General features: G+C 42.9%; 1 protein-coding gene across 1 annotated transcript in view; it reads left to right on the top strand.

Annotated features, from left to right (window-relative positions):
• Positions 1-12,991, top strand: part of TMC3 (transmembrane channel-like 3) — a 52,355-nt gene that overhangs the window by 29,665 nt on the left and 9,699 nt on the right. Inside the window, exons 12-17 of the mRNA XM_006885122.1 lie at positions 2,850-2,928; positions 4,255-4,497; positions 5,397-5,525; positions 7,100-7,167; positions 10,331-10,459; positions 11,359-11,469. Coding sequence (XP_006885184.1) covers positions 2,850-2,928; positions 4,255-4,497; positions 5,397-5,525; positions 7,100-7,167; positions 10,331-10,459; positions 11,359-11,469 — 759 coding nt within the window. The remainder of the gene's footprint in view (positions 1-2,849; positions 2,929-4,254; positions 4,498-5,396; positions 5,526-7,099; positions 7,168-10,330; positions 10,460-11,358; positions 11,470-12,991) is intronic.

Raw genomic sequence — 12,991 nt, 5'->3', positions numbered from 1 at the left:
TGGATGGGACCTTTTAAAAATTAATCTTCTATGTGTTTAAAAAATTTTCCCAAATACAGACTGGGAAAAAGATTTGGCAATGACATCTCAGACAAGGGTCTCAAAATGAAAGTTTACAGTATACTAAAGGGGCCTCCACAAGAAAAAAAATGACAACCCAATCACAACACATGCAAAACACATAGAAAAACTTTTCATAAAGGAAGACATTCGGATGGCCAACAGACACATGAAGACATGCTCAAAGTATAGGTTCTTGAGGGCATACTGGGAGCCTCAAGACTGGGCCAGCATTGTCAGTGGCTGAGATCACAGTCCTGAACCACGCAGGCTGGTGGTGTGAGGATGCAGCCCAGAACACCCTGTGAGTCAAGCAACCATATTTCTGGGTTTCATCAATATTTTCCCATACAACCTTTGAGAAACCTACTGCCTCTCTCTGATGTTTAGTCTTCCCATCTAGAGGTTAAGCTACAAGGTTTATGTTGAGATCGTCTTAAATTCAGCATCTCAGCCATTTCTTGCCTCCATTCACTCTCTAGTCTGCATTTCTTCTATTTTTTAAAATGTTTCTCCCAGCTTTCTGTTGATGTTGTTAGTTGATCCTGACTCATAAGGACCATCTGTGTGCAGAGTAACACTGCTCCATAGATTTTACAAAGTCTGCCTTTTGACTGCAGATCCCAGAGTTTGCCTTCGGAGGTGCAACTTTTTGGATGCAGGCAGGCACATTAGTGTTTGGCTCATCTCTTCCACAGACCACTTTCTAAACATCTGGTCCTCCTTCTAGAGTCCACAAACATACTCTGTAAGGGATCTGATGGTAAATATTTTCTCTTTGGTGAGGCATGCAGTCTGTCATAACTACTCTGAAGTGGTGGCATGAAATCCTCCATAGATAACTGACAAGGAAGAAACCAAGGGCAAGGCTGTATTACAATAAAACTTTATTTGTAAAGCAGAAGAGGGAGAAACTTGACTCAGAGGCCCTAATTTGTTGAACTCTGAAACTCAGCTTCAAAGACAGTAACTCCTGATGAGAAAGAGCAAGCAGTTTGCCAAGACCCAAGCCTTGGGCATGTCTAAGATGTTATGTCAATCCACTATGTTGTTAATTGCTGTCAAGCTGGCTCCTGGCTCATGGTCAAGCAGCATGTTTTAGAATAGCAATATTCCCTAGGGCTTAGGAGGTTTTGTTTTTACTATAATCTTCATGGATATAGATCTCCTGGCTTTTTTTTCCATAGAACTGATGGATGGATTTGAACCCACAGCCTTTATGTTATCTACCAATCACAAGCTACTTACTCAGGACCCTTTATAGGCTTTTAAAATGGCTCATCACCTTTTTTAACCTGGAAGAGAAAAGTGCCTTTATCATGAGCAGGCCCGGAGGAGAATCAGTTCCATTATTGCATTTGGTATAACTGCAATCCTATTACATAGATTGACCTCATCATTCACGTTCAAAACTAGAGAATCAATAAAACAACTAAAAGATTAAAAAAAAAAAAACTAGAGAATCAGAGGCATTGAGAGATTTCCCCCAGTCAAATTAAAGGTAATTCTTGTAATAAAAGGAAGACATATTATTTCAGTACCATTGCCTCACCCCCTGACCATGTTATCTTTCCCCAAGACGCAGTGAAAACTAGCAAATGGGAATCAAAAGAATGTGAGTGATTCTTCCTCAACTTATCACTTACTATGTAGACACTGAGGTGGATCTCGTCCTGTCCCAAGTACTGTAAGTGCAGAGAGGAGAAAGGTCCTGACGTTATGCAAGAGAGGATCCCCAAGAGGTTGGTAGTGTGACCTCATCAGGTACTCTGTAGGAAAAGGATGAAGCAGTGTGTTTCTGTAAAGATTTGTGGCTTTGGAAACTTGGGCAAATCCCACTCATTCCCATGTGTCCACATGGCGTAGATGCACCCATGGTCCCTCAGCCCCTCAAATTCTCACCCTCTTAATCCTCTAATTCTCTCAAATTCTTGGCTCCTTAGCCCCACAGTCTCTCCATCGGTCAAGCCCTCTGCCCCTCTAACCCTCAGTCATTCAGTGGCTGAGACAGGTTCTGTCTTTATTTCAGAATCTGAACCCTGAGACTCCAGATCTGTGTTCTACCTCATGGTAAATGTTTCACCTTGAAAAAGTTTCTGTGCTCTCTGCGTGTTTCATTTTATTTGTCCCATATGTAGGCCATAAGTGGAAATTATAATTACCTGAACTCCTTATTAATATTAAGGGAATCAAGTGAGATAATGCATAGAGAATCACTGCATAAACCAGAAAGCATGACACGAGGACACTTTTATATTTAGTGTTACATCAAACCAATACCAGTTGCCTTCAAGTCCACTGCATCTCATGGAGGGTCTTTATGTGTTAGGATAGAGCTGTGTTCCGTGGGACTTCAACAGCCATTTTTCCAACCAGGCCTTTTTTCTGAGGAACATTTTTGCTGTCAGTTAACAGCTGAAGACATTAACTGTTTTTTAGTGCATATCTGTATTTCTCCTAAACTCTCTTGGTGATTCTGAAGGAAATCAAGTTTGGCAGCTACTGTCTTAGCATATCCGTGGTACTCCACTACTGTCAAGTAGCATTTGATCATGGAGGATTCAGACCCTCCATTGGCCTTCTGAGACTAGATAACTCATTAACAGGGGCAGACTGCCCAAGGAGTCTTCTCCAAAAGAGGATGGGTGTATTTGAACCACCAGCTCTTCAGTTAACAGCCCAACACTTAGCCCACTATACCACAGGGCTCCCTCATTCCTTCATGGTGGCAGGTCTGGAATATTGGATGCTTATGCAGTGACCTTGGCTCTCGCATGTTCTTGTTCCAGGGTCCTTGTGCTGTATCTGGGAAATCTCTACAGCTTGATCATTGCTCTGCTGGACAAAGTTAACAGTATGAATATCGAGGTGGGTGCCATGTCGTGAGAAGTTGCCCCTTCACACACACACACACACACGCACACACACATACACACACACTCACACTCACACACCTATAGAGCCATCTTCACCTTTGGAATCATCGTAGAATCCTACTTGTACTCTAACACCATAGTCAAAATTCAGTTGCTTTGTAGTCTTCTCAAATTAAGAATAAGAAAATGAACCCATTTATCAGATAAAGAAACTGAGGTCAGCATTCATGCTAGTAAGTGACAGTTCTGATTCTTTTGATACCAAGTTCTTTTCATTCCTTCTTCTACCTAACTTCCTGGAATCTTACCAGTGAATACATTGCAAATCATCAATAGAAAATGATCTCAGAAAGAGCTGTAGTCCTGGGGCTCACTCAGAAAGTAAGAAGCATCATCTCCTGGACATGGTTCAGAGTAGGCCCCACTCTGGCCCCGTAGAGAACATTCACTCCCAGCTTATACTAACTGATGCTCTCCAGTGAGGACATCTTGAATGATGGAAGTGGGGACAGGGAAGTGGGGGTCTCTCAGGGTCTTCTGCTCACACCATCCCATCCTATCATCAAGTCCAAAAGTGAAATTGGAAACAAAGTCACAGGAAACAAAGTCACATAGGAAACAATCAGCAACAAGACCTTGAGATCGTATCTACCTGCGTCCTCGCCTGTCTTTTACAAATGTCAAGACCTTGAATAATCACTTTCTACTCTGTGACTTTCACTGTTCTCATTTGGAGCACCAGGAAATAATTCTTAGCTGATATGCATGTTATTAGGAAGAGATAGGAGACTCAGACTCCTTGCTGTTGGATTAGAACCAAGTCATAGATAACTCGCCAGAGGGTTTTCAGAGGCTGTAATTGAAACCGAGGAGGTTGCCCGTCTTTCTCTTGCAGAGCAGCTGATGGTTTCAAACCACAGGAGAGGTGTTACCTTTGGATGAGCAAAGCAATTCTCTAGGCCACCAGAGTTCCTAGGAAGAGACAGCATAGATTACTCTAGAACAGCCTCTGGCACATGTGAACAATCAATAAATACTATCCATTGAAGCTCTGTGCTCTGTTACAGGGGCCAATTCTAGGCAAATGGACTGTTGATCAAGCTTAGACTGACACAGAGAGAAATGGAGGGAGAGGAAGAAGGAGAGGGAGAGGGAGAGGGAGGGAGGGAGAGAGGGAGAGAGAGAGAGAGAGAGAGAGAGAGACTGAGAGATTATTCCTACACTAGTTGTGAGGCAATGATGCACTTGATGTCTGTGATGGATTTTTATTAACAAATATGTGGCTATTCCGCCCCCCCCCCCTTCTTTCTCTCCACAGGAAGCTGCTCAAAAAAACAACACACATCGTTGGGTGGACACCACTACATTCTTTGCCACCAGGACGGCTCTGGAAGGGAAATGGTCCACCCCTCGGCCTGGGTTAGGGCTCCAGAGAAACAGCACCTGGGTCTTGGAAGAGGCTGGTGCCCCAACTCTCGTCATGCCCCTCACAGAGGCCAACAGGACCACCCTCCACACACAGAGCGTACAGGACCAGTGCTGGGAGACATACGTTGGGCAGGTGGTTCCCGACACCCCCTTTCACAGTCATTTCACCACTGAGACCCTAACACCTCTCTCAATGTCATGCTCCTTTTATAGAAAAGGAAAGCTCAGTGAGCATGATTTTCCACCTCTCAAAAGTCAAAATAACAATCTGTATAAAGGCATATGCAGTACTGACTACGTGGTAGGTCCTGCGCTAGGGGTCTAATCCACATAAAAATTCTGTTATTATCATCCTGATAGGCACCATCCCCAAGTAGTGAACACAGTTAACACGTTCAACTTCTAATCTATGATTTGGTGGGTCAAGTCCATCCAGAGGCAGCTTGGGAGAGAGGCTTAGAGATCTCCTTCCAAAAGAGCAGTCACTGAAAACTGTAAGGGGCACAGATCTAGACTGATCTACTTGGGGTCCCTAGCAATTAAAAATGACCAATAGTTTTCTCTAGACACAGATGAGGAAAACTAGACACAATAAGTTAAGTGACTTGATTAAGAGCCCAGATAACAAAGAGGAGAATGAAGACCCAAGCCTACTTTTGTACTTCAAAATCTGTGTTCCTAACCATTCTACCTTTTGCTTTAGTTACATAATCTCATACAGAGAATCACAGGCCCTTGACATTACCCATGGAAGTGACTCTCAGGCCTTAAGGGGCTGACTGTAGCTCAGAACCAGAGATTAGAGATTCTTCCTAATGAATTGTAATTTTCCCTCTAATCACTGATATTTACATTCCAATGAACAAGTACCTGAGCTCCTTATATACGCCAGGAGCGCCAGGAGTGCAGCACCAACCCTTATAAATCTGAGCAACACCAGTGGCAGAGGAGAGGGCTGTAGCTCGCTGGGATGGAAGGGTGGGAGGTGGGTGGGCACGGCATGGGTGGGATCCCGGGACACCTATGTTCCAGGAGATGCTGAAGCTGTCCATCATTGACATGCTCTTCACCGTGGCCAGCATTCTGCTCATAGACTTCTTCCGAGGACTCGTCGTTCGCTATTTAAGTGACTACTGGTGCTGGGACCTGGAAAGCACTTTTGTAAGTTAAATGGTGTGTCTCTGTGGGAGGGTCACAGAGCTAAACGCAACCTTTCAGGTGTCCAAGCTGAGTGAAAGCCCAGCCGTGGGTAAGGAGCAGAGGGTAGGAGAAAATGTCTGAGGGGAGAGGGAAAGGCCGAGGGAAAAGCTGAGTATCTATCCCATTTTTTACGTTTATGATTTCTTGTGATGTCAGAAAATGATCTCTAGGTATTTTAAAGAGGAAAGGAATCTGCTGGGCTGGTGTTGCTCACAGCAACACTACAGAACAGAGATAGGAGTGGTCCATATACAGAACTGCCCCACATATAAACCTACCTCAGAGACTTTCCTGAGCTATAATGATATATATAGCTTTTGCTGTTGTTAAGTGCCATCAAGTTGCTTGTGATTCATAGCAACCCTATGTACAATATCTCTGACCTCTGCTCTATCCTGTGCCATCCTCATCATCTCCACCACACCCATCCCCATTACCACACTCACTGAGTCAATCCATCTCATCCAAGGTCTTCCGTTCTTGTGCTATCACCACCCACACCCACCCCCCAAAACATGATGTCCCTCTCCAGACACTGGTCCCTCTTTGCAACATGTTCAAAACATGTCAGATGGAACTTCAGAATCCTTGTCTCCAAGGAGCATCCTGGTTTCATCCTTTCTAGGACAAACCTGTTTGTTTTCTTAACAGTCCATGGTATATTCAAAACTCTTCTCTAACACCACAGCTCAAAGGCAACAATTCTCCTTCAATTATCCCTAGTTCTTGTCCAATTAATTAAATTTATGTATAGCAATTAATTGCAAAGGCCATGGCCTGGATCAGGTACACCTTAGTCTCCAGATTGACATTTTTGCTCTTCAGTACTCTAACGAGGTTCCTGGCAGCAAATTTTCCCCAATGTAATTCATCTTTTGAGATATATCATGTTTTTATTACATTTTTATTTTATTTTGGTTTGTTTACCAAGTTCATATACATTGTGTTTCACACTGTTCTTCATTAACAAAGTGTATAATACAATCATTCCATTCATTATATTTTATAAAATTAATCACCATTTGACTAAGCCTTCCACTATCCAGCTCTTTCCCATTTCCTTTACCCCCTCCCTCCACCCACCAAATTGTGTCACCCTGTGGTTTGCCTATACCCATCCTCCTCACTCCTCTGCTCCCACTCCTCCCCTTGGGGCCCTACACATGTTTTACGAGTTATCCTTCTATTTTACAGTCTACTTCCTAAACAATATGCCTCTGGAAACTTATGAACTTTGATAAGTGAAGATAGTTATAGAAAGGCTTCAGGCCTTTTGTTATAGCATCATTAGCAATCAACAACAAGTCTTATGCAGTATTTGTCCTTATGAGACTGAGTTAGTTCACTGTAATCTTTATGGAGCAGACCATCATGTCTTGTCTTTTCTGGGACAGTTGGTGGGTTCCAACCATTAACTTTTTAGTTAGCCATCAAGTCCTAAAACAATTGTTTTACCAAGGTTTGAATATAGTAGAAATTACTTATACAAAGAACTTTGGAATGTCTTTCATACATAACTCAATTTTCTCTTATAGCCAGAATATGGGGAATTCAAGATAGCAGAGAATGTGCTGCATTTAGTCTACAACCAAGGGATGATTTGGTAGGTATCAAAGCTGCTCCTTGTCTTTCCAGACACTTCATTCTGGGTGAAAATTTTACTTTCGTTAGTGTGGATGGGACAAGATCATAATAAATACACCGTTAAGAAAGGGGGAGCTCTGATAGCCTAGTGACAAGAAGTTGTACTTCAATCCCGAAGGCGCATGGTTTGAATCCACCAAATTCTCCTGGAGAAGGAGGGACAATCTCCTTCTGTGCCTGTCAGATCTGATTTGATAATACACAACAAGAAAAAAAATCCTGAAGAAAGGATATAAATTGTTCCAATGGAAACATTTTGCATCTATAATAGACTTATTATAGCTTTTCTAAGCATTTTTGCTTTCAGTCAAGATACATCTGACATTGGCAATGATATTTCTGGTGCTACAGCCTCTTCTAAACCCATCCTGTACTTCTGATTGTTCTCTGTCAATGTACTGCTCCAGTTATTTTTGTATAATCTTCAGCAATATTTTGCTTGGTGTAATATTAGTGATATTGTTTGATAATTTCTACTCTGTTGGATCACCTTGTTTTGGAATGGGAATAAGTGTGGATCTCTTCTAGTGAGCTAGCTAGGTAGCTGTCCTCCAGCTGCCAATGTCATATGGACCTTGGCTGAAAGCAGAGAGTATGAGAAAAATATCTATCTGTGTTTCATTGACTATGCAAAGGCATTTGACTGTGTAAATCAAAGCAAACTGTGGCTAACCTGAGAAGAATGGGAATTCCAGAACATCTGATTGTGGTCATGCAAAATCTATACTTAGACTAGGAAACAGTCATCAGAACAGAGCAAGTAAACAGTATGGTTCAAAATCAGGAAAGTAGTGTGTCAGGGTTGTGTCTTGTTTTCAGTATATGGAACAGATCATTCAGGAGGCTGGTCTTTATGAGGAGGAATGTGGCATAAGAATTGGAGGAAGATGTATCAACAACTTGCATTATGCAGATGACACAACCTTGCTTGCTGAAATTGAGGAGGACTTGAAGCATCTGCTGCAGAAGGTCAAGGACTGCAGCCTTCAATATGAATTGAAGCTCAACATCAAGAAGACAAAGAGTCTCACCACTGGGCCACTTGGCAACAGCAGAGAGATGTAGAAGAGATTGAGATTGTTAACAATTTCAGCTTGCTTGGGTCCATAATCAACACTCTTGGAACCAGCAGCCAGGAAATCAAAAGGTGAATTGGATTAGACAGCAACAGCAAGCATTTTTGCAGAAAGGACTAGTAAAAGAAATCCTCATTCCTAAGCTGCTATTGCTGTTGTTATGTGCCATCAAGTCATCTATGACTCACTGCAACCCTATGAGAAATAGCTCTGCACCCTGCCCGATCCTGAGCCAATCTCATGGTTTCTGATATACTTGTCCCCATTACCACTGTGTCAATCCATCTCATCCAGAGTCTTCCTTTCCTGTGCTGTCCCTCCATCCTTCCAAGCATGATGTCCTTCCTTCTCCAAGGACTAGGTCCTCCTGGAAACATGCCCAAAGTATGTTGAGACAAAGTTTCAAAATCCTAGCCTCCGAGGAGTACCTGAAAGCTCCTATTTGGACATATGTGAGTATATACCTTAGTGGGGAGGTTGAGAGCATAGAGATACAAGGAGGAGCAGCAGCTTCTCCTCAGAAAGAACGTCCAAGAGAGATCATGGGTCACAGTTGGGAACACGGCCATCCTTACCCTAAGCTCCCCACTCTGCCTCCTACACTCATTACCATGCTTTTACTCAGTTCCTAGCCCAAGAGCACTGCGATGGCCAGACCACCTGAAACACGCTGGGCGAGGACGGAAACCTGGAAACTCTGCTCACCCAGGCCATCTCCTAGGCCGAGGCACTTCTATTCCTAAAGAGGCAGTTCTGTTCCTCAAGATGAGAGATACCATCTCATCTACGTGTTTGTGTGTACATGCGTGTGTGTGTGTATATGCGTGTGTATGTGTGAGTCCACAGGAACCAGAGAGAGATACAGTGACTTCACCATCTCTCGCTTTACCTGTGGCACCATAAATAAGACTGTTTGTTAAAAATACAGTAAATCCATAAAAATAGAATTTCCTTGTCTAGACAAACAGAAAACACAGCCTCTGTTCATTAAAAGACACATTCTATTGGGTAAATCGACTGCCAAGGAGCTCTTTAAAGTGAGCAAGGATGTCGGTTTAAAGTCTAAGATGTGCCAGCTCAAGCCACGGTATTTTCTGTTGCTTTGAACAGATTTGAAAGTTGGACAATGAGTAAGGAAGACCTGAGAGGAATTGATTTATTTTTCATTGTCATGTTGAAGACAATGTTGAATATACTATGGAGAGCTAGAAAGAACAAACAAGTCTGTCTTAGAGAAAGTGCTACTAGGGTGTTTCTTAGAGGGAAGGACGTTCAAACTTCACTTCATATACTTTGGGCATGTTGTCAGGATGGGCTAATTCTTGGGAGAAGACTTCATGCTAGGAAAGCTGAAAGGACGAAGAAAGAGAGGAAGGCCTTCCCTGAGCTAGATGAACACAGTGACTTTCACAATGGACTAAACATGATGGTGATTGTGAGAATGGTGCAATGTTGCAGACCGAGGGTCCCAAAGAATGAAATAGTTTTATAATTATTAATAATGAGACAAACAGCAAGGAATGTGATAAGAGCAGAGAGCATAAAACAGGGGGCCAGCAGTTCTGAAGACCCCAAGTCATGTTTCTCTGTGTCTTTATTGAAAATTATCAGGAAGTAAATCACAAAGAGAATTCAATGCAAATGAAGCCAAGCCCTTTCTATAGAAAACCTTCTGCTTGACTCAGGAAGGAAGGGTTCACAAATGCAAGAATTTGGTTTACCCTTAACTATTAACCTTGATGCCTCAGGGTGAACTCTAGCTCAGGAAGTAACACTCCCTCTGTAGGGGGCCCCTTGCTGTCTCCTGTCTTGCAGGGAATAAACAGCTCATTTTCTGTGATCTACCACAAGAGAAATCCTAACTTATAAATCTGTAATTCCTTCAATTCCTGAACCAGGGTTTTCATATAATATTTGGTAAAAAGTTGGCTTCCCATAGTGCAAGATAGGGCAAGGTTTCAATCTGTGTTCATCGGGTGTTCCTCTGTGGGACTTCTGCACCCTAAGGGGAACAGATGCTAATCTGACCCTCTCTCATGTCTTCAGGATGGGGGCCTTCTTCTCCCCATGTCTTCCAGCATTCAACGTTCTCAAACTGATTGGACTCATGTACCTGCGGAGCTGGGCTGTGCTGACCTGCAATGTGCCCCACCAGCAAGTATTCCGTGCATCCAGGTAAGTGAATGAGAATAGGTCCTGTTTATTCTGCTTGGTCACTGAGTAATGCAAATGGGCAACATGCTCGGCTGCTGATGAGTCGGTTAGAGTACCTGGGGTACCCAGAGGCACCGAAGAAGAAAGGGCTGGTGATCCAATTATAAAAACTCAGCCACAGAAAACCCTATGAATTATAGTCTTAACCTGACATATATAAGTTTGCCATGTTGTTGTTAGGTGCCATCAAGTCACTTGCAACTCGTAGCTACCCTCTGCACAAGAGCTTTGAATGCTGTCCTGTCCTGAGCCAATCTCACTGTCTCTGACACACGCACTCCCATTACCCAAGTCACTGTGTCAATCCATCTCATCCAAGGTCTTCCTCTCCTGTGCAGTCCCTCCACTCTCCCAAGCATGATTTCCTTCTCATACATCTGTGTGTGTGTGTGTGTGTGTGTGTGTGTGTGTGTTATGTAGTGTACATATAGCAAGTATGCAGACGTGAGGTAAGTTCAATACTGGGAAGGTAAAAGGACCCATTGTTAGGGTCTGGCTGGGTGGGGCAAAAATCCTAAACTGTTTCCATCTATTGAGCTACTTGGGTAATAGTTATGGGTGCAGGGCTGCATTCTTTCAATCCTCTGAAGACTTGGGGTAAACAGATACTCACTAACCATCAGTTAGGTTTGCTGGATGATACATCTATGCCCAGTTTAGTTAGACTGGGTCATCTTCTACATACTTGTGAGCATGTGATCCTAAAACCCAGGCCTATGTCTAGGTAGCAATGGAAAGAGGGTTTTTTTCTGTTTACAAGATATCTGAGCTACCATTTCTGCACTGGTTACTTGAGCATAGGCAACCTTGGCAACCGGCCACCCAGTGAACTCAACATGTGGCATTTGATCATTTTGCAGATCCAACAACTTCTACCTGTCAATGCTCCTGTTCATGCTATTCCTCTGCATGCTGCCCACCATTTTTGCTATTGTCCGGTACAAGCCATCTGTAAATTGTGGGCCATTCAGGTAAATGATTTTCACTTAATCAGCTGTGTTTGGTGATGTAATAATACAACTTGATAAATGTGTCAGTTGTGTAGAAATAGAAAGAGCCTGGTGTCATGTAATAAAGTGGTAAATAGCTTAGTGAAAGTCTGGCAGTTAAAACCTACCCAGCAGATCTGCACGAGAAAGACCCAGAGAGAAGCTCCTAGAAGGACTGCCTAGCAAGCCCTGTGGGGCAAAGCGGCTGAATTTTGTGGATGGGCTCACTGTGAGCAGAAAGCCAGCTCATCAACTCCTAAGGACAATATACACTATTGTTCTTGGATGCCTTGGCTTGGTTCTGACTCTAGCAAACCTGTGTTGGTTGTTGTTGTTGTTGTTAGGTGCCATTGAGTTGACTACAGCTCAATGTGACCTTATGTTCAGGGACCTTGCCCTTTCCTGTGCCATCCTCATCATCTCCAACATGCTCAATGCCATTGTTACAGTCATCGTGTCAATCCATATTGTGAGGGTCATCATCTCTGTCACGGATCCTTTTTACCTTTTCCAGCATGATGCCTTTTTCCAAGGACTGGTCCCTCCTGACAACATGCTCAAAGTATATGAGACAAGTTTTCACCATCCTGACCTCTGAGGAGCACCCTGATTGCACTTCCTTCAAGATGGACTAGTTTGTTCTTTTGGTAGTCTGTGGGCTGTTCCCTACTGTTCTCCAACTCCACAGTTCTCCTTCAGGCTTCCATATTCATTGCCCAACTTTCAGATGCTCAGAAGCAATTGAAAATATCATGGCTCTAACAGGAGTCCAGAACGAAGGCTGCAAGGTGGAGTGGACTTGAGAGGAGGGATTGTCTAACAATGAAAGAATTTTTCTTTTACTTTTCAAAGAGAAGAGCGAACTAGGGGGGAGGTTGGGCAGGGAGAAAAGTGCAACAATGAATGGAAATCCAAAGTCTCTGTAGACTTTCATTAAAATTAATAAAAAAAAGTAGATCATGGCTCACATCAGTCATGTACTTGCTCTTTAGCACTTCTTCTTGATGGAAGAATTTCCCACTGAAACACATCTTTTGAATTCTTGACTCAAAATCACGGTAAGTGGAGAGAAGATTGAGGTTATCAATGACCTCATTTTGCTTGGATCCACAACCAACATCCATGGCAGCTATGCCCCTGTATACAACAGAACAAAGCAGAGCTTGGTCCTGTGCCATTCTCACAACCATTCCTATGAATGAGTCTATATTTCAAGCCACTCTGGAAGCCCATCTTTTCAATAATCTATCTCTTTTCACTGGCCCTCTGCCTTACTAAGCAAGATGTCCTTTTCCAAGAGTGTGAGATGGAACTTTTCCAGCCCAGCTCTCAAGGAACATTCTGGTTACATTTCTTCTGAGACAGGTTTATTTGTCCTTTTGACAGTCCATTGAATATCCAACATTCTTTGGGTTTTTTGTTTGTTGTTGTTATTATTATTATTATTATTAATTTTACTGAAAATTTACAGAGACTTTGGATTTCCATTCATCCATTGTTGCAC

This window comes from Elephantulus edwardii, unplaced genomic scaffold (genome assembly GCF_000299155.1).
Source record: "Elephantulus edwardii isolate Elephantulus edwardi_28Jun2011 unplaced genomic scaffold, EleEdw1.0 scaffold00041, whole genome shotgun sequence".
Classification (NCBI taxonomy): Eukaryota; Metazoa; Chordata; class Mammalia; order Macroscelidea; family Macroscelididae; genus Elephantulus; species Elephantulus edwardii.
This window is presented reverse-complemented; position numbering and strand designations above follow the sequence as displayed.